The 25,288-nt window shown below is 42.3% G+C and overlaps 1 protein-coding gene across 3 annotated transcripts; it reads left to right on the top strand.

Moving 5' to 3' along the window:
• The first annotated feature begins 379 nt into the window (after positions 1–379).
• rif1 (replication timing regulatory factor 1) lies at positions 380–24,718 on the top strand. Of its 3 annotated transcripts, none has more exons than XM_025903855.1 (36): positions 380–598; positions 1,072–1,129; positions 2,009–2,143; positions 2,230–2,308; positions 2,399–2,495; positions 2,676–2,803; positions 2,963–3,057; positions 4,189–4,378; positions 4,520–4,612; positions 4,789–4,927; positions 5,016–5,167; positions 6,016–6,130; positions 6,233–6,412; positions 7,906–8,016; positions 8,795–8,857; positions 9,523–9,623; positions 9,905–9,991; positions 10,077–10,150; positions 11,494–11,674; positions 14,635–14,742; positions 14,841–14,990; positions 15,261–15,360; positions 15,444–15,733; positions 15,828–16,030; positions 16,198–16,291; positions 16,373–16,504; positions 16,729–16,871; positions 16,959–17,048; positions 17,140–17,194; positions 17,530–20,430; positions 20,520–20,648; positions 20,726–20,812; positions 22,638–22,753; positions 22,864–23,014; positions 23,105–23,228; positions 23,354–24,718. In XM_025903855.1, the coding sequence occupies exons 3-36, from the start codon at positions 2,028–2,030 to the stop codon at positions 23,641–23,643; spliced, it is 7,164 nt and encodes a 2,387-aa protein (XP_025759640.1). In that variant the 5' UTR covers positions 380–598; positions 1,072–1,129; positions 2,009–2,027; the 3' UTR covers positions 23,644–24,718. The 3 variants fall into 3 exon arrangements, with proteins under 3 accessions (XP_025759640.1, XP_005475278.1, XP_019208734.1); XM_005475221.4 differs by having other exon boundaries at positions 2,673–2,803; XM_019353189.1 differs by lacking the exon at positions 380–598 and adding an exon at positions 608–701 and having other exon boundaries at positions 2,673–2,803.
• The last annotated feature ends 570 nt before the right edge of the window (positions 24,719–25,288 follow it).

Genomic DNA, 25,288 nt, shown 5'->3' with positions numbered 1-25,288 from the left:
CTTTCAGATTGCATCTTGTGCAGACAGTAGCCCACACAGGTCTTATACATCTCCCTGTTCCTGCCTCTTGCAATGTGTTAAAAAAAAATCCATGTCCATTCTTTATGCAAAATCTACTACTATCTGCACCTCTCTCCTTAACACCATACCAACACCTCCCCATCACCTCTTCATCTACATGTGTGTTGAAGTCCGCTTCATTCAGCACTCTTCCCCCTGGGAACACTCTCTACCACTTTTAAAACGAGACACAACTGTAAACAGCTATTTACAATAATAACTGTACGCTTTATTGTCTCTCAGAGCCTTTTAGAGTTGACGCTGTCAGCCTGCTGCTCTCCTTAGAAGTTCAAAGGGGCAGGCCGAGTGTGACGTAGCGGGGTCAAAGGTAATTTTGTACGTCGGCGTGGTGGTTTGGCGCCAGCAAATTTCGCGGGGTAACAGCACAAGACACAGAAAAGGAGGCTGAAATAGGAACCATTAAAAGCTGCACTTCACAGAAAGCAATCCAGACAGTGAAGCGCGGTGGCCGCTGAAGTGAAGCTTATTTGCTGCCGTCGGCGCTGTGTATGTGTCCCTTCTCATAACTCCGACCTAGGTGAGCAGTGAGTGTCAGCAGCGGGGACGCGCTGTGTGTGTTGGCTCAAACAAACAAACCAACAAACAAGCAAGTGTAAACAGTCGTTTGCTTAGCCATGCAGGTTTGTGTTCTTGTTAGTGGGGCTAAATAAGGGCAGATGAGCAGGGACGTTTTAGCCGCAGTGTTGTCTGCCTGTGTGTGCGCCGGCGCGAAGGCAACTTTGCTAGCCGGAGACTCGACGTTTAGCCTGCTAGTGATGCTAATTTGTTAAAGCTAGTTAGCAGGCGGCTAATTGTTCAATCACGATTCAGAAAATGTATCCAGAGGTGTTGATGTGTCAGTTCAAAATAGTTGCTCTATTTGTGTAGAATCCATCAGTGACATTAGTAGCGAGACACTGACAGACTGATTTGGGGAGGCGTTTACATCGCCAGCTAAAGCGAACATGTGTCGCAAGCCTGTACTTGAAGCCATTCTTTACTGTGTTACAGCTGTGTCTACAGTGGCGGGTGATCGCAGCTTCACCTACCCTACCTACTTCTCACTGAGGTACGTAAATGCATTTTTTTTACTTGTGATTATTTTGCAATGTGACAGTTCTGGGGTAGAAGCCCGCAGTTATAAACAGCTAGCTTATGCAGTGTGAAATATTCAGACAAGGAAATTGCCCCCCGGAACCCCTCATCACACATACAGACACACAAAAACTAAATTCAAGTGAAAATCATCACTAGTACTAACGATGGAAAATTAGATAATTGGGATAAAAATATGTCAGAATATCAGTGATGCAAATATATGGCATTGACTAAGGTCTCCAGATATGGCGTCTGCCAGTGCTGTGTCACAACTGTGTCAGTTACAAATTTAACTTTGTATAATATTTATTAGCACATCCAAACCCAATATCTGAATGAATGAGAGATGTGTTTACAGATGTGTTAGTAAAGATGAGTAGGAAATAAATGTGAGTTCTGAATGGAAGCTTTTATTTTATGTATTCATGTGTAGATTTAAAAATTAAAAAACAAAAGCTAAAAACTAGTCTCCATATAGCTGGGCAAACACATACCCTCAGGTGGTAAATGAGAACCGTGGTTGAAGAGAGACACAGTGGATTGGATGTTGCTGTGGTTTAAAGACAGTGAAATTGATAAACTCCAGAGTCAAACAGAACAACAGATGTTTGGTTTAAATGAACTGGTTGAAGATAAACCTGCACTTTTGGGATTTTATTGCAACTTTGAGTCTGAATTCTACTTTTTCCATTGAATTCTGACTTGAGTTGTCACTCGGCTGCACTTTTCAAGAAGATTCTGATCTAGGGCGCATAAACTATAGACAGTCTATTACAAGGCACTTCTATAAAAGTTTCTTTTCATCCATTTTCCTGATGTTTCTCCTTATTTTCTGCTACTCCTCTTTAAGGGCGAGAAGGTGAGTAATAATGATGGCGACGGCAGGGCCTCCGAGCACCTCCAGCTTCCTCCCTCTCCTCGAGTCTCTGGAGGACACAACTGCTGGACAGTCAGAGCAGACAGATGCCTACCTCACCATCGCCAAGTAAGTTACTAGCCCCGGTATGTCAGAGTTTGACGTTAGTTAGGACTAGACCGCAAGTGACAGAATATTCTGTTGTTCCTGTACAGTCGGCTCAGTGGAGAGGAGGGGCGCCAGTTCCTCCCTGCAGTTGAAAAGCACTTTTCTCGCTTGGGTAAAGCCATCTTGGTGAGTCCTCTGTGCACAAAATTGTAGGAAACTTGCATTTTCCATGCTTATATTTAAATTTTAAGCCTTATTTTCTTATGCCACTTCCAGGCTCACATAATTAGTCCAAATGCTGAGCTGAGCCAAGCTGCCTTACAAGCCTTGGGGTTTTGTGTATACCACTCTCATGTTGTCTCTGGAGTGTCAGGTAACATCACGTGTACATCAGATAGCATTTGTGTCTTGCAACAAAGAAAGAATTTAATTGCACAGAGAAATGCTTTTTCTTCTTGTACATATGACAATAAATGCTTTGAATCTTGACATCATCACTGCAGATCTGACTTGGCCAGATGGAACTGTTATTTTTGTTTGTTTTTTGCAGAAGTCTTTGCAGCGGAAATACTGTCAGCACTTTGCTCGCTGGTGTCGAAGGCGACTGATAAGAACACTTGCACCAGGGCATTGTGGGTGATTTCCAAACAGAGCTTTCCTGCAGAAGAAGTCGCTAAAAAAGTGAGCAGCACCTGAACCTTATGTGCTAAAATTTCAGAAAGCATTGCTGTTACTGAAAATGTTGTCAGGTCAACACTGCTGAAAATGTAGCAGTGATTTCAGGAGCAGAGGCGTTTCCAAAGCTGCTGTATTGATCCACGTTGCTTCTTCTACACTCAGGTGCCATCCATACTGGGAACACTGGAGAGCGTTTGGAAAAGGGAGGACATCCACTCTGTGGTAATGGAGCATGAAGCCTTGAATGTCATAATCAGGTAAGATTTATTTGAAGCCAGACTTCTGGATAACCAGAGTATTTTATTCTGCCCTGTTTTCCTTTAATCATGCTCTGTGGGACATACTCACTTTGGGTTGAGGGAAATGTCACACAAAGTGAAATATTAACACTCCCTGCAGCTTTCTAAAATAAGTAATTTTACATGATAATGAGACATGGATTACAGGTTTTATTTCAAAACCCCAGCATTGCTTTTTAGTCTGGATAAATAGAAGTTGCCAATGTCCTTTCTTTAGTTGTCACACCTCTTTCATGTTAGCCTCTTGTGGAAGAAAACAAAGTCATCTGCTTTTAGTGCTATTGCTTACTGTAATATGAGCAGGTAAATTGTGCATTATTTTTCCCCCTGCCGTGGAAGGCATGTCAGGGGCCTTTTGACTTTTGGCATAGACCAAGAAACATTCTTTCTAATGGCCAAAAAGTCCAGCTGTGTAGAAATGTGGCAAAACAATCATTATGAACACTTTATGGATTCAGTTGCTTGTTTGAATTCCTTGTGTGAATACACATACTTGGTCAATAAAGCTCATTCTGATTATTGGTTACAACATGAAGGTAATTTTGGAACTTATTTTCTTCATTATGGCCAGAAGGCCAGAAAAAGAGGAGAATAGCTAAGGTTGATTACCGTACTGCCATATGAGCATGCATGCATGAGCGTGTTCCTCAGTCACTTATAGCTACCCCTCACTCTTCACATCCAGTTTCAAAACGCTAATATGGCAGTGGCCACACAAAGAAGCTTCACAGTGGGACTCTGTGTGGACCAGAGCTCTGACTGCAGCTGATCGGCTCTCGCTGAAGTGCTTCACAAACATTCAGCCAACTCCAGCAGGGAGACAAATTGCACATTTTGGATAATGAATGTTCCCCCCAAGTCTGATGTTACAGCAGTGGTGGCATTCTCCACTGCTGCAGCTTTCATTTTAGATCTAAAATTCTAGATTGTGTCATTACAGATTTTATTGGTCAGCTTCCTTTATGAGTGTAGACAGATTCTGCATAGTCCTGTCTTATTTGAAAGTGTGGCCTCTTTTGTGTCATTGGTACTGCACATGGACAGCTAAAAAATTTATATTGGAAAATGAGATGACCCTGGTGTTTCTAGGATGCTGGAGCAGGTGCCCACCCAGATGGGCGAAGGAGCAGTACAGTGGGCAAAGCTGGTAATCCCTCTGGTGGTCCACTCTGCATCAAAGGTGCGTCTGCGGGCCGCCGCAGCCATGGAGATGGGCATGCCCCTTCTACTGGAAAAGCAGAATGAGGTGTCTGCTGTTATTGAACCAATGATGTCCACAGTGAGTAGTCTAACGTCTTTATGGAGTTTTAATAAAAACTGGTCGCTTTCATGACTTGGTGCTTGGTGTTGCTTGTGCTGAACGCCTGCCCAGATGAAAGGGAATTGTAATAATCTCTGCTCAACTGTCTTTGTGTCTTAGAAACTGATCCCAGAACTGCAGAAACTTTTCATGTCCAAGAATGAAACAAATGTCCTGAAGCTCTGGCCTTTGTTTGTGAAACTGCTTGGGAAGGTAAAGTCTGCATATTTGGTCTCCGATATTTAAATAAATGAGTGTAACTTAGTAGTCATTGCGTCCAGAAATTCTGAGATAGGCCTGCTGGTTTTGCTTAAAACTTTGGAATTCCTTGTTCTGTTTGAATGATAAGAATGGCCTGATCAGCCAAGTTAACTGTGTCTCCTGCACAGTTGCTGCACAGAGGAGGCCCCTTCATCAACTCTCTCCTGCACCTGGAGGAGCTTGGTTTCCGCAGCTCGTCTCCTACCATTAAGAAGATCGCCTTTCTTGCCTGGAAGAGCCTCATTGATAACTTTGCTCTGAATCCAGGTGAGTCCCATTAAACTCATCCTGTGTTTAATAGGAAGTTCAGTGGTCAAACTGAAATTTTAAACCTATACCCTTGGTGCTCCCAAAGACATCTTGTGCAGTGCCAAACGTATGAAGCTCCTGATGCAGCCGCTCACATCCATCAATGTCAGAACAGAAGCCCTGCTCCTCACCAAGGTGGAGGTGTGGTGGTACCTGGTGATCCAACTGGGGCCCAACCTGTCACCCAACTTTGATCAGGTTAGATTCCCAGTTTGTTTATCTAGAAAAAACAAAGATTATTTCACAGAATTAATTTTCTTCCTTGCATTTCTGCTTCTGTGGCAGAGTGGACTGGCTGCAGCTCCCCACACTCGTCACACTGATTTGCTCTGTTCACAGTAAACTTTGTCATACATTGTTCCTAATTCTCTGACTTTGCAATTTTTAGTGTGTGATTGCAGTCACTGGTGAAGCTATAGGGTAATTTTTCTCAATAATTAGTCATGTTTAAAAGGTACTGCAGACTCAAGCTAACTGACACTGAGGTAATAACTAGAGATCTGTTAAAAGTGATTGTAAGTGTTTAAGTGTGGGACAATTACAGTAAACACTCAGACATCCTGCACTGTGCTTATTAATTTATTTATTTATGCATTTATTTAAATGCACCTTTTTCCAAATTCTTTTTCCAGTTCAACAACCAGTCTAACATGAGCTAACCTTCAGTAGTACCGGAGTTGGGAACTTGGCCCTCTTTCAGCAGTAGATACTAGTCCCACTTTAATACTTCATACACATCATAGCTGTATAATAGTGTAATCAACTCTTTGGGTTTATACATGCTGCTATGAGTCAATATTTAGACATCTTGGTAACAGAGTTTACTTATTCAACAGGGAACAGTCACTGAGGTCTTTTTTTTTTTTTCTTCTTTTTTTAAAAATATAATTTCATGTAACAGTACTGCATTCTTCTTACTTCTTAATTCATGCAGAGACAACTTTATTTCCATCTAGTGACAGCTAGTTTACTAGCTTGTCAGTTTTTCCTAACGCGTGATGAAGTGTGAAACTCTGGTGTGAGTGAAGTGTTTCTGTGTCTCTCAGGTTTCTGTACCTCTGCTCCAGTGCACCATCGGCTCCGACTCCTCTTCTATACCAGGCACTCCTTCCAGAGCTGTCGCCCAAAATAGTGCTGCTACTCCTGGTACACCCAAGACTGGTATGGTTACTCCTCCACATGTAATACACTAATCCAGCTTACACAGACACTGATGTTGCGTTAGAGTGAGTGCACTGATGTAGTGTTTGTTTCTGTCTGCAGCAAGTGCTCCAGGCTTCAACAGCCCAGCCAACACATCTCGGATGAGCCTGAACTCCAGCATCCAGCTTGCCTCCTCCATACCGTCGATCCAGCTGCTCGGACTAGAGATGCTGCTGCACTATTTTCGAGGTCCAGAGGTTGTTGCGACTGCAGCAAAACACAAACTCCTCCTGAGTCTCGGTGGGTTAGAGTCACGTTTTCTGCATTAACCTGCTTTATAGTTGTTCCTTCAGGCTCCACACAGGGAGGTGCAAAGATAAACACAGTTTCTAAAGAATGCGCCTTTTAAACTTCAAATCCATTTTCTGTTTCATTTTCTCCATTGCTCTGTCCAGTTCCATTTTGGTCTTTTTTTCTGGCAGTGGGGCCACAGGGAAGAGACACTGTTTTACTGTAGATGCAGAAATGTCCCAAAAATGCTCACGTGTCTGCAAATCTGTCTCCAAGTGCAAATTTAAAAAAAATCATTCACAGGAACACAGACAAGAAGATCTCACCCAGTTTGGTGTTTAAATAATAGGGCTGGGTATCGTCACTGATTTCTAGAATCGAATCAATTCCGATTCACAAGGTCCCGCATAGATTCGATTCAATTCGATTTAAATCTGGGAAATTTTGACAGTCAGAAATATTGTAATTCAGATCAGTACATTTACATATTTTTGTATCTATATAAAGGAAGCTGACACACGCAAGTCTTTATCAAAGGTGTGAGCAGCACATCAGATGCCTTTGTGTCAAAGTAGCTGAAGATAAAACACAGAAAAACATGAAGGTAATTTTCCTGGCCTGGGATTTTATAAAAAATATTCTGCAAAAACGAAAGAAAACCATTAATCAACATATGAACATTACCTCTGACGTTACAGCGGTGTTATTAGAGATACGGCTAAGTGTTTTGCATTTTGCATAATTTTAAAAAGTTTAAATTGGTTCAGTATTGAACAGCAGAAATGAGGTTTTCTTTTCAGAAGAATGTAAAAGGGAAAAAAACAGCGGCCAACAGCGCTGTAAACAACGGTAGACTTGTGCGTAACAAGCAAGCGAATAATGAAGAAAACAGATTTTTAGACGGGAAACTGTTCTTGAAGTACAGAGAGAGAGAGAGAGAGAGCTGTGCATCGTGGTGGAAGCAAAACAGGAAAAGTCAGAGTGATTTCATGACGATGTTTATGGGAAGCGTAGTTTGGATCTTCTTTTGCTGCTGGTTCGGTCAATATTGTTTGGAGAGAGATAAAACTAACAGCTTTAGAATCGGCGCAAAAAGGGCGTGAACACAAAGCGCGGACCCGCCGACAGATCAGAATCAGCGAGCTGTCGGCTTTCAGCCCCGGCCGTGTCCGTGCCGTCGGGTGAGAAAGGCGACATCTCACTGATTCTGATCTGCGGGTCCGCGCTGTGTGTTTAAGTCTTTGTGCAGAATCCGTGTTCCTGCTCTCATTTACTGTCTTAGCTGTTTGGTGGTTGTTGAAATTTTGTGAGATTTCGCCTGAGATTCTGGCATTTCGGGCAAAATAAATTTATATTAAAAAATTGATTCAGGATTTTAATGAATCGATTTCACGTTATTCAAGCCAGAATCGATTTTAATCGATTATAAAAACCCACCCCTATTAAATAAGTACTTGAGTTTAGTGCGTCTCCTCTATACCTCTAATTGTTTTTCTTTGTAGAGCCCCTGATCCACCCGCTGCTCTCTGGTGCTTCCTCCTTTACTAAACATGCTGCTGTGCTTATCTCGAATACCAGAGATGGCTTCATCAACATCGGAAAAGATGCTCCAGGTAAACCTCACAGAAACATCCACTGACTGACATTCACCTCGACTTTGATTTGGAGATGAATTTTCAAAACTTTCCTTTTTTCGTAATGTTGTCGCTTGGAATCCTGATGTTAATGAGGAAATCTTTTTAAGATGAGGAGTTGGAGAAAGGAAGCAGTGTTAGGGCAACTGGGGGAAGTACCTCTGTGTCCACAATGCAGTTTTATTAGACTGGCCTTATCCAAACCCAGAATGTTCAGAGGAAATGGTAAATGGACCAGTACTTTAGACAACTTGCAGTGGTATACATCTATTTGAGGACTCATGGCACTTTCTTACTACTTACTATCATTCATTCATTCATTCATTCATTCACACACATTCATACAAGCCTTTTTTCCCCCTTCTTTTTTAAAAATAATTCCAAAGTGTTTCTATATTAACAGTCAAACACTCGCAATCTGATGGATGCATTGCATCACATACAACTTGGGGTTCAGTATCTTGTCCAAGGATAGTTTGCACACCAGAGGAGCCAGGGATCAAACTACTAACCTGCCGATTAGTGGACAATTCAGTCCCCCTCCTGAGCCACTTCAAAGTCTAAACAGTCACATAAGGGAACTGCTAATCATGTAGGTCTGTGATAAGAGGTCTAAAAGATCTCTTTGTCACAGACTGTTGAAGGATTTGTTGGAAAATAAGGTGACTGATTGCTTAAACCTGAAACCTGCTTAAACCTGAAACCTGCTCTCTTAAGTCCATATAAACATAAGATTATAAGCTCTTTTCTCCTGCAGAATCTCTTCTGATCCTCATATGGACAAGTCTTGTCCGGTTTGTTTCCCTGACCATAGAGTCTGGTAAGTAGTGAAGGTACCTGATTGATTTGACAGTGAAGCTGACTAGTTTGTGTGTAACGTTTATGGTGGGATAATCTAAAATGTTTAATTCATTCATGTTTGCATGTATTTATTTGTCTCGTTAACAAATGTAAGTTAGATTTGGTAAAGAAGTAACAAAGCATGCAGGAGTCTTTATGCACACAGAGGTTAGTAATCATTCATCTTTGCTGGCAAAACTGTGGCAGTGATTATCTGCAGACATGAAATAAGTGGACAAACAGAAACGTCAGCAGTTTCCACTGCTCTTTGTTATTGTTGTAGTTAAATAGGTAATCATGGGTTAAATTTCTAGTTGTGTTGTGGCTGCTGCTCAGCAGGGTGGGCTCTTAAAGTCATGGGTCTGACCTCAAAGCGCCACATAGAGCACTCAGATTGGGTCTGAGCTTTGTTCCATGGGAGGACGAGCGAGACCTCACTGTCCTCTTCTGCCTGACCCTGTCACATCTCATCATCAGTTTAAGTTGGAGTGTTCAGGTCTTCAGTCTGGACTGCTGTGACAAGACTTCAATTCTGAGGGGATCTGTCCCCAATGATGACTCTCGTCTCATCTCAAGCAGGGCCTGAAAAGACGACAATATTGATGTTGGACTCGCTGCTGAATAATACTTGTGCTCTGTCGTTAGGCAATAAGAAGGAGCGACAGGGAAGCGAAGTACTGACACTGATGCTTCAAGCTTTGCAGAGTATCATCGCCTCAGAATCTCTGCCTGCAGACAGAGTCCTGGTAAGGTTATGCAGAAAGCTTTAAGACTGACTCACTCACTGAAAATGTAACCAGAATTAGTCTGTTCATAAGAAACGCAGAGCTTTACAGACTGTCACTTATAGAAATGGTTTAAGAAGCAGCACCAAAGGATAGTGTTTTATGTCAGACGGTATCATTCCTTGAGCTGTTTCTGAGCTTTTTACCTGTTTTAATTTGCTGCTTCTTTGGCTGTTGTTTGTTTCAGTGCTCAGAAGTTGTTACTGCACTGACTGTTATTTTTTTTTTCTTCTTAACCTTAGGTTCTGTTTGAAGCCACAGTGAAAGGAATTCCTCAGCGAGTTCTCAGTTCTGCATCTTATCAAGTGGGCAAGATGGACGTGCTAAATGTGAGTGCTTCATGGTTCAACGATTAGCATAGCTCCATGGAAGTGCTTACACAGAATGTTGCTTTAATGTTGTTTAACTCCTCAGGGAACACCTGCTCTCTTCCTCCTCCTCCTCCTCTATGACAGCAGCATGCTTCCAGCCTACGTTGAGGATGAGAGGTGGGTCTACTACTTAGTTTGATTCTCATTCCACAGGAACACAATAAAAGATACTGGTAACATCTTGTGCATTACTTCCAGTAATTTTACTGAAAACTGTATAAACTGGCGGGGAAAAAAAACAAGACAGTTGGTCACTTAGTGAGGACCTGCTACAAATGGTAAATGGACTGGTTCTTACTTCGGGCTTTTCTACTCTTCCTGAGCACCATACATACAAGCACTTTCTATGATTAAGTGCCTTCTATCTACCATGAGAGCTGAAACGGCTCACCTGGCTCCTTTCAGTGTTGAGGAGACGAGGCTCTACTTCAAGTCTTGAGTCCCAGCCAACCTTCGATGGAAAATTTTTTCCTTCTTTTGAGTCTGAGACCTCCATTGTTTTGCTCACCACTCAGAACTCGTGACCACAGGTGAGGGTAGGAACGTATTAGACTTCTAAATTGACTGGGGTGGCATCCGCATCATTGCTCCAGTCCGTCCGTCAATCTCACGTTCCACTCTCACCTCACTGGTATACTTAAAACAGCTCCACCTGGGGTAGTTACTCATCCCTGACCCAGAGCAGGCACTTCACCCTTTTCTGGTCTCAACATTGGGAGGCCCAACACTCACTACAAACAAGTCTGACTTACTGGTCGCAATACAACACAAGCTCTCGCTATGGTTGAACAGGGATCTAATGACCATAATGGGCCAGACACCCCATACTCCTGAAGCACCCTCCACCAGGTCCCAATAGATGCTCCTCCCCTGTTGTGTCCTCCTGTGGACGCATCAGTACAAGTAATTATAACTACCTAAATTCAAATGAAGTGTGCTTTAATTTTTCAGCATGTCAGCCACTTCCTCTATCTGCCGGTGGTACTTACCGTGCGGGGGCTTGTCCTTCCACGATGGTTCCTCCTCTTTCTTCGGTTTATGCTGCCTGAGTTATTCACTGAACATGCAGCTGGTTGTGGCCATCTTCCTGATGTATTCGTGGATGTTCATCGTCTCATCCTGGACCGTGGTGCTGACACTCACCAGTCCCCAGCCTCCTCCTTTCCGTTTAGCATACAGCCTCAGGGTTCTGGACTTGGGGTGAAACCCTCCATGCATGGTAAAGAGTTTCCTTGTTTTGATGTCAGTAGGTTCGATTTCCTCCTTTGGCCAGCCTATTACCCCAGCAGGGTACCTGATCACAGGCAGGGCGTAGGTGTTGATAACCTGGATCTTGCCTAGGGACCCTTACTGGATACAGACCCCACCCTGATATCCAGTTGCTTGTATATTAGATATCTATGTATGCACACACTCCCATCTTCTTTGCTTAATGCATTGCCTCCTGAATCTGTGTGCAGGTTTTATCACTGCCTTCAAACGCTGGTCAGCTGTGGACTGTCGGGTCCCACCTCCCCTCTAGCATTTGCAGAATCGTTGTTGGGTGCCATCAGCCGCAGCGCCGCCTCTCTGCAGAACAAGGAGCAGCTGCTGAGAATGTGGAGCGTGGTCGTCAGCTCCCTCACTGACATCGTCACACAAGTAGGAGCAGGATTATTGACAATCACTGCTGTTGTTTAGTAGAGACATCTCAAATTCTTTGTTTCACTTTGTCTGCAACAAGTCAACTTTCAGAAGACAATATTTTTACCTGTCTGAATGTTGAAGTTGTAGTCCAGATTTTACAGGCTTGTTTGATCGGCAGAGGGGTTCTAAGTTCTAAGCAACACATTAGCCTGCCTTATAGCCTGCCTGTGTTCCACTTTATGTGTTATACTTATTTTGAGGACAGGAGGCAGCACTGTTTAGACAAATGTAGTGGATAAACTAGATGGGGCCAAGGATCAAGTATCAACTCTGACACTAACCACTAAGATTGGAGTTTTTACATTTAGTTTTACAATAACTAATGTAGTACAAGAACTTTTACCTAAATTGAGAGTAGTCGTTGTAGTATTGGCAAGTAAAACTTAAGCTGATTTGGACACAGCTTAATATTTTGCTTTACGTTCTGCTGTATGTTACTCTAAAGAGGAACATTTTTCCAGGTGACTCTGAGTACTTAGTTTCTCAAATACACAACTGCCAAAGGCATGTTTAAAAAGGATTACTTTTGATAGGGTCAAGGTTATTTATTATCCTTTCATAATATCATGACACTGTTAGTTTTTATCTACCTGTGTCTGTGTGGTTTCTTCCAGCTTCCTCCCACAGTCCAAAGACATAGATGTTAGTTAACTGGTGACTCTAGCTCTTTACACATCTGGGGGAAAATTAAAGTGTGTAGAATGAGGAATGTATGACACTGACCAATTTTCTTTTCTGATCCATGTTCCAGTTTAGGTTTAAGGTTGCATCTGCAGCAGAGCATCAAACCGACAATTTACAGACAGTGATGAAATGCTTTCGTTTACAGTACCTGGTGAACATTGTATATGTTTTAAAAAAACAAACCAAAAGTAAAACCCACAACATAATTCTCCAAAGCTGGAAGCAACTTTAGGGTTTCCAGTGCAATGGTGGAAACCCTGAGTATGAGGAACAAAGCCTTGCTTGGTGGCCCACTTATTAATATATGGATGTGGAAAAATGCAAGTTTAAAAACAAATAACTTTAGAATATACACCGCGTTCCAAATTATTATGCAAATTGTGTTTAAGTGTCATAAAGATTAAACAAGTTGTTTTTCAATTAAACCCCATTGATGGAATTGTCTCAGGACTCTTTGGATGACTGAAATCAATCTTGGACACCTGTGATCATTAGTTTGCCAGGTGAGCCCAATTAAAGGAAAAACTACTAAAGAAGGATGTTCCACATTATTAAGCAGACCACCATTTTCAAGCAATATAGGAAGGAAAAAGGATCTCTCTGCTGCTGAAAAGCGTGAAATAGTTGAATGCCTTGCACACGTAATGAAAACCTTAGATATTTCACGAAAACTTAAGCGTGATCACCATAATGTAAGAGATTTGTGGTTGAGTCAGGGCACACATGGGTTGGTGCAGATAAAGGCACAATGAGGAAGGTTTCTGCCAGACAAATACATCAGATTAAGAGAGCAGCTGCTAAAAGGCCATTACAAAGCTGCAAACACATATTTGAAGCTGCTGGTGCCTCTGGAGCCCTGCCAACATCAAGGTGTAGGATCCTCCAGAGACTTGCAGTTGTGCATAAACCTTCTATTCGGCCACCCCTAACCAATGCTCACAAGCAGAAATGGCTGTAGTGGGCCCAGAACTACAAGAAGACTAATTTTCAAACAGTCCTGTTCACTGATGAGTGCAGTGCAACCCTGGATGGTCCAGATGGATGCAGTGGTGGATGGTTGGTGGACGGCCACCATGTCCCAACAGGGCTGCAACGTCAGCAAGGACATGGTGGAGTCATGAGCCAGAATCACAGGGAGAGAGCTCGTTGGCCTCTTTAGGGGCCCTGAAGGTGTGAGAATGACCTCTGCAAAGTACGTGGAGTTTCTGACCGACTACTTTCTTCCATGGTAGAAAGAGAAGAACTGTGCCTTCTGCAACAAAACCATCTTCATGCAAGACAATGCACCATCTCATGCTACAAGGAATACCTCTGCATCATTGGCTGCTATCGGCATAAAAGGAGAGAAACCCATTCTTCCCTGACCTCAATCCTATTGAGAACCTTTGGAGCATCCTCAAACAAAAAAATAAGAGGGTGGGAGGCAGTTCACATCCAAACAGCAGCTCTGGGAGGCTATTCTGACATCCTGCAAAGACATTCAAGAAGAAATTTTCCAAAAACTCACAAGTTCCATGGATGCAAGAATTGTAAAACTACTATCACATAAGGCAGGGGTCCCCAATCCCAGTCCAGGAGGGCCGGTGTCCCTGCAGGATTTAGATGTGTCCTTGAGCCATCACAGCTGATTTAAATGGATAAATTACCTTCTCAACATGTCTTGAAGTTCTCCAGAGGCCTGGTAATGAACTACTCATGTGATTCAGGTGTGTTGACCCAGGGTGAGATCTAAAACCTGCAGGGACACCGGCCCTCGTGGACTGGGATTGGGGACCCCTGACATAAGGGGTCCTATGTTAATATTTAACTTGATCTGGTGAGATGTTTTTGATTGAAATAGCTTTTGATTTCAGTAAAATTGATCTACTCATGCTGCAAATTCAACAAATGACCACTTTAAATTCTCTACAATCTATAAAATGTTTTGAAACTCTGTGTGCATAATAATTTGGAACAGTGCATTTTAAGGTTTTTATTTTTGAAAAACATACTGTTTTCATTGGGAGTTTTGTTGAGTAACATTTGAATTATAATCTAATGGTTGATGACTCGAAAATTATGCTGACTGTCATTTGAATCGACTATTTAGGAAAATCAGAGAAAAATATCATTTGCATAATTGGAACGCAGTGTAAATGTTTTTATTTTTGTACCTTAACATTCTGTTAAGGTCTTATTTAACAAATGTAACACCAGCGTTTAACTTCCTTTGACTCTTTTGCTTTTGACAGACTAATGAAGTGAACCAAGGTGACGCTCTGGAGCACAACTTCAGTGCCATGCACTCTGCCCTGATGCTCCCCATTACGCATCTCTTACACGGCACACCACTGCCACAGGTCTGGTGCAAAAGGAACAACCATAAAGAAATAACAAAGTCGTGCTTTCCATTCAGTCAGCTTCAATGACCTCATTCTCATCTCTTTAATTTCTTCAGCTGGCTCAGAAGTCGATGCTTTCTTCATGGTCCAAGCTCTACAAAGTATTTGCTTGCTGCTCTGCATTGGTGGTCACAGCTGAGGAGAACATCTGCTGCGAGGAGCTCTGTGCAAAGATGGATGCTACAATAGACAGAGAAGCCCTAAGGGTGAGTACACAGTGACGTATAAACAGCTTTACATAGAAGCTTTCCAGTAGAGCCAAGTATAACAAGCACAAACCTTAGCTAGACTTATTTTTGGTCCATGTTCCATAACAAATATGGACAAAAAATAAACATTTTCAGAGCTGTGAATATTTGGAAAATAAGCTAATTCATCAGTCTGTCATGATATAAAAAATTTCCACATTGGTGAGAATATTGCTTGTAGCCTTTAGAAGAACTGTAGTCTGCCTCTGAAGTGGTCTGATCCTTCAGGTTCCTTCGATGTTGAATGCCGTTGCCAGTATCCTCCATGTCATGGTCGAGTGTGTGGACTTCTCTCCATACACGCCTCAGTTTCAGCAGAAGCTTAAGTGTAAGAACTGAAACGAGCTTTACTTCATCTTTTATACAAATTACACACATGCACTTAGTTTCTAACCCTGCCATTTCTTCCAGCCCCCCATACTCCTGTGAATTGGATGCGAAAGAGGAATAAAGCCCTGGGCAACCTGTATATGTTCCAGTCCCTGCTGGTACAGTGTTTGGAGGTTTATCTGGAGGACCCTGAGACTTCCTCTGAGGCAGCAGGCTCGGCCCTGGTGTCCGTCCTTTCTACTCTCTTCACCAACCTTGTTCTGGCAAATGTTGTCCAGGAGGCTCTGAACTCTCTGATTCAACCCCTCACTCTCCTTTATAAACATGCAGCCAGTGAGCCATCCAAATTCACCTCACAGCTCCTGGGAAAGGTGGGCTCCTCATCAGCTGACAAAGTAGGTTTTTAGCATTTATCATTTTAGGGTTTAGTTTTAACGTCTGTCCTTTTCTCTTCCCTTCCTACAGTTGGAGAAGCTTCTTGGTGAGGTTTTAAACTGCTTGCAAAGCCGTTCCTCTCTGGCCTACAATGATGAACTCCTGGCTTTGCTTTCTCCTCTGCTTTGTGTGGTGTTTCCACACAAGAACAAGCACCTCCACACCTCAGTCACCCAGTTCTGGAACTCTACCTTTGCCAATGCAGTCAGCCTCACGTATCCTGATGAGATGAGGTGATTGTCTTCATTAATTTTTTTTTGATGAGTTTTATTGCATTTAAAAATTGTACTGCTATGGAAAAAATACCCCTCCAGAGGCTCCTAGTCCCTGCAGGGGCATTCCTATGGTTTTAAGACCCTAATGTCGCTAATATTACTGTAATATCTTTTTAAATAAACAGGCCAGTACTGAGCCAGGTGAAACAGAAGACCCCGATCATTCTTCCTGGCTTCGAGGTCGTCAGTTTTCCCGATGAGCTCAGTGGACAGTATTCAGTGAGTTGCCCTAGTTATCTTTGTTTTTCACTTTTGTGATCTCAGCTTTATTCAACACTTTCTCTCTGTCTCCGTGTTCAGAGTGAGAATTCTCAGTTGGAGACAAAGCTCAGCGGGATGCCGGTTTCATCTGTGGGGAAGAGGGACTCGCTGCTGGGAAAGACTGCTGAGCTGAAGGAGAGGAGCTCAATGAAGACCAACAAACCAGTTTCTGTAAGTTTAGAATCAAACTCGATAATTTCCTGAGGGACATGTTGGATGAAATAAACACATGGGGGGGGGAACATACTTTGAGCCTCAAATTAACCAGCCAGCTTATCCATATTGAGTTGTTTAGATACTCATATTAAAAACAAAACCTCAATTAGACATGTTATAATTAATAATCCTTGATTGTCGCCCTTATCGCAAAACTGATTTCATCTGTTTCTCTTAAGACAAAACTGGACTTTGGTTCACCCAAGCCACCACGCAGGGAGGTCTTGGAAGAAGAGGCATCCATCGACTTTGTGTTCATTCCTCCTGAGGCGAAGGAGAGAGTTCTGACAGAGCATCAGAAAGAGGTGAAAAGGACTAAAAGGTCAGGTTTCCTCTCTTTAGTCTGTTTTCATTTGCTCATTTGGATTTCACATGATTGGTTATGTAAAGCAAATGCTTTTTGTTAAAGAGTTGACATTCCTGCCATGTACAACAACCTTGATGCCTCTCTGGATACCACAGCCTTCACACAGTACACACAGAGTCAAGAAGACTCTTTGTAAGTTCTCAGAATCACAATAAATCCTTGATCCCGAACAATAAAACATACTCAGAATTAACAGAGAATTTATTTATATTTTCCTCCACAGGGACAAATTGCCAACTGAACAAGTCGATGTGGTAAACAAAGAGACTACTGGCAAGGTAACGAAACACACAACTCCAGTCTGGTTCAAAGTTCCAAGTCTCCACTTGGGGGAGGGGGTTGATTCGATGTTTTTGGAGCAAGATGTTTGGACAAGTCAAATGGACATTTGTAGTTGACTACATAAGCTGACAGCAATGAGTACATACAGAGAAAACATAGACATTGTTTTGTTTTTTTTCTTTTCTATAGGCACCAATCAGCTCAACATTGAAACCAAACTGTGCAATTGCCAAATGAACACTATATAAATATATTGATAGGTTAGTTCTGGTGTACATCTGTGGAGAAAGTTGATAACTTTTATATTTTTTGTTTCTTTTACTTTCCTCAGATGGACACTGAAAAAGAAGAAGATGCTGAAATTCTAACGAAAGAGACTCAAGACTATGCCAGCCCAACAGATGCAGAGAAGTTGGCAGAAAATGGCAAGCAGCAAGAGAATATCCCAGAGTGTGCAGATGTTTTGATGGAGGAGCATGCAAAGACTGACGATAGGGGTGAAGATGTAGACAAAGAGTCTAAAGAAGCCACAAGCCCTAACATCTCTGCCTCATCCGATTTGGTTTCAGGGACTCCCCAGAAACCCAACAGTCGTCGTCAGTCTTTTATTACTCTGGAGAAGTATGTTGAGGGAAAACCCGCCAGCCCCAGCACTGCATCCTCATTTACAGGTCCTCTTGTAAAGATATCCAATAGCCAAGAACCCTCTAAAACCAGCAAGACATCAGCCTCTCAGGATTCACCTCCTGTCACTTGTCCAAACTCTCAGGATTCCCAATCCATTCAGACAGGAAAATCTAACTCTCAGTGCTCAGTTAACAATACCGACGAGTCCCCTCGAAGACCCAAAGACTGTAGAACAAAAACTGAGCCCGTAAAGCTGACTGAGAGACTGTCTAGTGACTCGATGGAGGATGAAAATGTCATCCCAGATACACAGACTGAAATGGAGAGCACAAAAAGAGCTTCTATTTCACAGGAAATAATTCCCTCAAGTCAGGAAGCGGAATCTCAATCGGCGCTGGAGGATTCTCAGTCCTCTCCAAGTCAGACATCTCCCAGTGAACCCAGACGATCTGGACGCCAGAGAGTCAGACCTCAGCTCCCTGGAGAGGACCCTGAGGAACGGGAAGCCAAATACTCACATGTCAAAAGGAGACGTTCTGGAGAAGAGCCTATCAGTGATTCTCCAAAGTCTCTGTTGATGCAGAGCAGACCAAACACAAGAAGTAAGCAAGCTGCAGAGGATACAGGTAGAGAAGGATTGCGCTCAAGAGCTCAGAGGGACTCGGGTGAGTCGAGCCAAACCAATTGTCAGGGTAGAGCTCGCAAGAAGATCAAACTGAACACCAGTTCACAGGAGTTACTTGATAAACCTGGGCGTAAAAGGAGAAGCACCAGTGAGTCCAGCCAAACTGATTTAAGATCAGACAAGCAATCACAGGATAGGCTTAGTCGACAGAGCAAAGCATTCAGTGATGAAGATGGATTGGAAAAAAAAGTTTTACCTGACACAAAGGAGTCTTCCCAAACTGCCACAGTTGAGCAAGTAAACCAGATTGAAAAAGACAAGGAGTCTGATACAGACTCCCAAGCAGTCATTCTTTCTCCTCAAACTGGCGGTGAGTCCCAAAAGTCAGAAAACAATGGCGAGAAACAGAAGGACTCTGAAATGGTTATTTCTTCACCTCAAGTTAAAGGCCAGTCGCAGGAGTCTGAGCCTATTGGAGACGCCAAAGAGGATTCTCAAGTTGTCACTACTTCTCCAACTAATAAGTCCCAAGTTGGCTCAAGCACAACAAATATTTTAGGCAAAGAACTACTCAAGGATGAAGACAAGGAACTAGAAAGTAGAGAAGACTCTCAAGTGATCACACCTTCGTCTACTGATAGCCCCTCTAAACGTAGATCAAAAAGAAGTAAGGTATCGTCTGAAGTATCAGAATCTGAAGACAAAAATGATGATACAATTTCATCAGGAAGGCAAATGAGGTCTAATTCTCAGGTAACAAATTCTGTAGTCAGCCAGGCAGACGCTCAAAGTGGAGGAAGGACTAGAAGGAGCAAGTTATTAGAGGAGCAACTAAAATCAAGTCCTAGCTCTACACCAGAGAGTTCTCAGTCATTAGATCTTTCCAGTTCAGAGTCCTCTCAAGGCAGGGGCAGATATTCCAGACGAAGGTCCTCTCCAGCGTTAATGGCAAGTATGGAGTCCTCAGAATCTGAATCCTCTGAGGTCAGAGAAAACTCAGTCATTCCCAAAAAGAAAAGAGGGAGGCCCCGAGCATCACTTCAGAGACTTCTTACAGTCGAATCGAAGGACACTATTGAGAAAGATATGGAAAAGGTTGACACCGATGCCTCTCAGGAGTCGGATAGTCAAATCACCGAAGCAAAAGAAGTTACTGATTTGGAGGAATCAAAGACCCAAGATTTCCCTAGTTCTGAGTTGATCCAGCATACAAATACAATTGAAGCTCAAAGTAAAGAAGAGTTGCCAATGGAACTAGATGATGTTCTAGGTCCAGAACCTCAGGCTGATGACTCAAAGCAAAGGACTGTGCCAGCTAGTGAGACAGAGCAAAGAGACTCTGAAACAAATGGTGATGATCCCACCACACAAAATCACACAGGGGACTTGGAAATGATTGAATCTGTCGGGGTGTGTGGTGAACAGACACTCTCACCTCCTAATGAGGCAACGCACAGTGTGCAGGTCAGGGAGTCACCAGAGGAGAAAGCTGATGAAGTGGTGACAGAAAAACAAATGTTGGATTTAAATTCAGATCCCCAAGGACCTCCTGAAGAGAACACGTACATGCAAATGGAGAGTCAAAACGTTACTGGTGACCTTTCAGAGGTGGAACAATATGCTGCTTCAATCCAGCATTCAGAGGCCAGTGCTGAGAAAGAGACCACTCCACCACAGGAGAATGAAAAAGATGGTCAAAGTGAGACTGTGGAGGATGGACAGAATACTGCCAGCACTGATGCTTTGACTGATGTTTGTAACACTTCATTGCAATCAGAACCTACAAGTAAAGGCGATTTTCTTGATTCTCCAGTGAAACAGAAGGACCTGGAGACTGTAATGGCTCCAGATATTGGACATAGTCCCAGCAGTGGCAAGACCAGAGGTACCTGGTCTCCCTCTGCTTCACCCTCTACCAGTATTCTTAAGAAGGGCCAGAAGAGACCACTGGAAGTGGACACTCCTTCACCTCTTGTTAAAGTGAGTGATGAACGCATTTTGGTAAAATGTATTTCAAATGAACATTGGCTTGAAATATTTGTAACTTTTTTTTTTGTGTTGACTTGTAGTCCAGGCGTGTGTCCTTTGCTAATCCAATCCAGCAGCAGGAAACTGCAGACGACATCGATCGTCGTAGCCCAGCCATCAGAACCAGCTCGCCTAGAAGGTCCAGGGTTACCAATATTCCACAGCCAAAGGTATGTTTGAGCATCAGTGTTTGTAATTGTGATATTTTACAACCATGCAAACGCTGATGGTCTTCTGCTTCTTTTAGCATGTCACTACTCCAACAAAGGGTTTGATGATACTGAGTCCTAGAAATCTTCACAGCCCAGGTTACAAGAGCTCCAAGAAATGTCTGGTAAGCACACAAATGTGATCTTTCTCACCAGTAAGGTGCCACACACAAACAACATTTTAGCCCAGTGTGTTCTTTACTTCTAAAGCTTAGTTTCAGACTTCTAAAAAATACATGTTGCTTTTCTTTTGGATTAAATGGTGCCAGTTAGCTGTCCGGGTAGCATGCTGGCTGGTCAGGTACAAATATGAAAGAGCTTTAATGTACCAATCATATTTTCTTCTTAAACGAGTTCAGAAACGAGTGCTGTTGCCATTGGAGATTATTAATACTCACGTCTTTAATAGTTATTGATAACGCTGATCTCTCTTTCATGTCCCTGCTTTCTCCCCTCATCCCCAACCAGACTCGGCAGATGTATTATTGTAGGGTCTTCACCTTCAAGCGACTGTTGTTGGGATTTGGCACTATATAAATTGAATTGAAAAATGTAGCCTCAGGTCCATTTAGTTCAGATGGATTTCAGTACCCATCCTTACAACTGGGATGATTCTGGAATAGGGCTGCCACAAACGATTATTTTGATAGTCGACTAGTCACCGGTTATTTTTGCGATTAGTCGATTGATCAGATCATGCATCCATTGGATGTAAAACGTACAGCTTATTGCACCACCATGTGTCTTCTCTTATATAACCATCATTAGCTTATAGCTTGAAGTGTTTCAGGTATGTGCTAACTAAAAGTAAAAACAGATGATAGTTTATTAAACTTTGGATGAAATTTGCAGATTGTTTCGGTGAAGTTTAATAAACTGAGCCGTCTGCTCCTTGCTGTCTAAAATATAACAGAACACTGGAGTAACTTCTCGACTATCTCACACTTCTGTTTAATCAGTTTTCTGTTTAATGTTTATTCATCTTTGTGAAAACTATAACTTTAATCTCAGCCAAATTGATTTACTCAGGAACAAATAAAACGCTGGAAAAAGCCAAACAATAACATTTTTAAGTTATCTGTGGCTTATATATCATGTTTAACCTGAGTAGCGAAAGACGGCGGGGGTTTGAAAATGGTGTGATGGGAGTTTGGTGTTTTCGCCGGCTCTACTAAGCCTTGAACCCCGGCTAGCTATCGATCCGGTGGGAAACAGACGTCTCCGAAAACATTGGAGCACTTTAGCAAATATGTGGTGTCTTGATAAACCGAGCAGAAGAAGTTTACACAGCTACATTCTCGCCTGAAAATATGTTAAAAGTTTACTTTGTAGCCCAGAAAGAGTAATATTAAAACTACGTAGCTGCCGCTATTGTTCCCATCCTTCAAATTTGGGGAAAAGGAGGACGCATTTGGAGGAGTCTTCAAATTTGCACAGCCTTTGTCGTGTTGCTGTAACGTTATCGACCTACAAATGCAGCCGCCGAAGGATGCGGCCCCTGAATTTGGACACGGCTACGATACCGGACACTGCTTCTTCTTCTTCGGGGTTTAACGGTAGCTGGCATCATTGTGCTTGCAGTGCTGCCATCTTCTGTTTCAGTCCGTTATTACACTCTTAAATCCTAATACTTATTCCTGCGTCTTTTGGGATCTTACAAAGCTTCAAACCACATGTCGACTATTAAATTAATCGTCGACGATTTTGAAAGTCGAGGTAATTGTGACTAGTGGACTAATCGTGGCAGCCCTAATCTGGAATCCTGCATGAGGCTTCACTTGTGTTTTTAGAATATTTTTTGTTGTTTTCTTACCAGAAAGAGAAGGAATGACCCAAAAAACGCTGGCATAGGTCCAGAATTTCAGTCATAGTAGCATTAACATCTTGATTATTCCAGCTTTACATGGGTATCAGACTTCATCCTAATGGTACATGGAACTTTTTTGTCAGATTTCTGAAATGGGCCAGGAACCTCGACCTGTCTCCAGAGACTGCATCTACCCTGCCCTGGTTGGCTGCTCTACACCTGTGGAAGCTGTGCTGCCTCAGATATCCTCTAACATGTGGTGAGGACAGCACGGGGTTCACCAAAGGAAAATTTTGGTCAAATATTTATTCTCTGTTAATCTCTGACCAAAGTAACCAAAACTTATTTAACCTTCAATCTTCCTCATAGGTCTCGAGGTTTTGGGCAGCTTGTTCGTGCCCGAAATATTAAAACGGTCGGTGACCTCAGTGCACTGACTCCCAGTGAAATCAAGACTCTGCCAATTCGCTCCCCAAAGATCTCCAATGTGAAAAAAGCACTCAAAATCTATGAACAACAGGTACCTCAGCAGGCTAACGCCACCCAGCACTAACACCAACATTATTGCAGCATTTCCACATGTACCTGACGTCTGACTGTCATTTTCCAGCGTAACGGACGGGGCGGGGATGAATTGAAGAGTTTTGATGAAACTGAGATGATGACTTCTGAACTGGAAGAGACGAGTGCCCCTCAAAACACAGAAGAGGATAAACCCTCAGGCGACACACTGGGTATGTAATAACTTGAATTATATCTGTGACAAGTTAATGTTCTGATTGATGCCATGCTAATGATCTCTTGTATAAGTGTTATCGGTTTAGAATTACGTAAACAGAATTCCTCTTTGTGTTTGTAGCAACAGAGCTGGTGGACGAGCCTGTCTGTGCAGATCAGAGACCTGAGCAGGATGCCTCTGGGAATCGGACACCAGAGACGCCAGATGGAGATGAGAAAATTGAATGCCAGCAACCCCGAGACAGTCTGTCATCAGAAATAGAGGGACTGTCCTGCAGAATGACACCACAGGAACTGAGCGTCTGCTCACCACAGCAGCTCGTTGAGATGCATGATCAGTTGGGAGGCATGATGAGACGTGTCGTGGTTGAGCTGCAGACTCGCCTTTGCCAGACAGACGGCAAACACTGAAAGAACTGAAGCATCAGACGGCTGTATCCGTTATGAAGCACACACCGAAGGGTTTCAAGGACTCTGCAACAAAAGATACAAATATTTGAGAATGGTTTAATGAGCCCATTGTACAAAGAAGATTTTAGGGTTTTAACTTAGTATCCCTTTCGGGGGGGCAGCGGCGTTTCCCTCTCACTTGAAGGACTTTTTAATAAATGCGAGCATCACATTTCACATCATCTCTCATGCTATGCTTGAGGTTGGGTTTACACATTTAAGAAACACTGAAAGGGATTCACAGTTGCACAGTGAGGATTTTTAATAGCTGCAGTCTCCACATTTTATATTTCAACTTTCTCTGCACATTCTTTTAAAGGACTGAGACATTTATAAAGTAATTTAATGTTCCCCATGTGCAGCTGAAGCCTTCATGCCTTGTACATATGCTTTCCTCCCATGTGCCTGTTCTCCAGGCTGATAAATTCTTCTGTGTTGTGATGTTTTGTAGTTTCAGAGTTTCTTTGCCTTTTGTCATCTCACTTAAATATCCTGTTGGGTTTTTTTTTTTTGTTGTTTTTTTTTCATGTAGACATTCAGCACTTCATTCTTTGTGATTTTTATTTTTTTTTTAATGCTTAAATAAAATAATTTGAACATGCTCATTAAATCCTTAAACCCTACATCTCCTGAAAAAGTACAAAGATATTCAGTGCATTTCTCAGTTTTCTTGACATGTTGGTTGCTGGTCACAGTAAAGTTTTCTGCAGATTGCGGACTTGAAACAAAAGTCATAGCATTGAAATATACTTTTAAATAGTAGTACTGCTTATTTTGCCTACCATCTCATTTCACACTTGCTTCTATTATGGGATCATAGCCGTTGATATGCTACTGTTATACATTATTGCAGTTATTGGTTAAAAGGAGGAGAGGAAAGGAACACTCTTAAATCCACAATTTTCCAGCTTTTAAGTCTTGGCACAGGCATCATTTTAGCTTTTCCATTTGGATCAAACTGATCTGTTAATATGTGTAGTATTTTTATCAATATGCCACACAGATGTGTGAATTAAAGTTAATGATCTCTGCTGTATGCTCATGTTGTGTTTTTGATATCAATCTTTGCTGGAAATTCAAAATGCATCAGATCAGCACCGTCACTTTGAGTTATTTCCAAGCACTTCTATCCACGTTGTAAATGTTTCTATGTCCCTTTGCTGCGTGTTGCACCTGATGACAAATCCTGACCCACCACAGTAGCCAGAACACTAGAAAGAAGTTATAGAAAAAGAGCTAGCCTTCCTCATAATGCTCTTCCAACAACCCTCTGTTCTTCTCTACAACACATCAGATTACAGGTAAACACACCTGCCCCTACATGGCTTCACACACGATTCAGGCCCCACTAATCCAAATGAAAGTGCTTTATGCAAAGGAAGATATAAAGAACCTGTATCGTTATTATCATTTAACCGATTAAATTCTTAAATGCATATGAGAGCATTTGCTTACATATAATTAAGTTGGCTTAATACCAACCTAAATTGATTAGCATAGCTATTGCTATTGTAGACAGAGGTACCACTATTCTTAATTCTACTATTGCTAATAATCAAAGGTTTCAACTTTGTTAGGTAAAGCTAGATATTTTTTTAGGGCTCTT

Source organism: Oreochromis niloticus, linkage group LG16 (assembly GCF_001858045.2).
Source record: "Oreochromis niloticus isolate F11D_XX linkage group LG16, O_niloticus_UMD_NMBU, whole genome shotgun sequence".
In the NCBI taxonomy this organism is placed as follows: domain Eukaryota; kingdom Metazoa; phylum Chordata; class Actinopteri; order Cichliformes; family Cichlidae; genus Oreochromis; species Oreochromis niloticus.
This window is presented reverse-complemented; position numbering and strand designations above follow the sequence as displayed.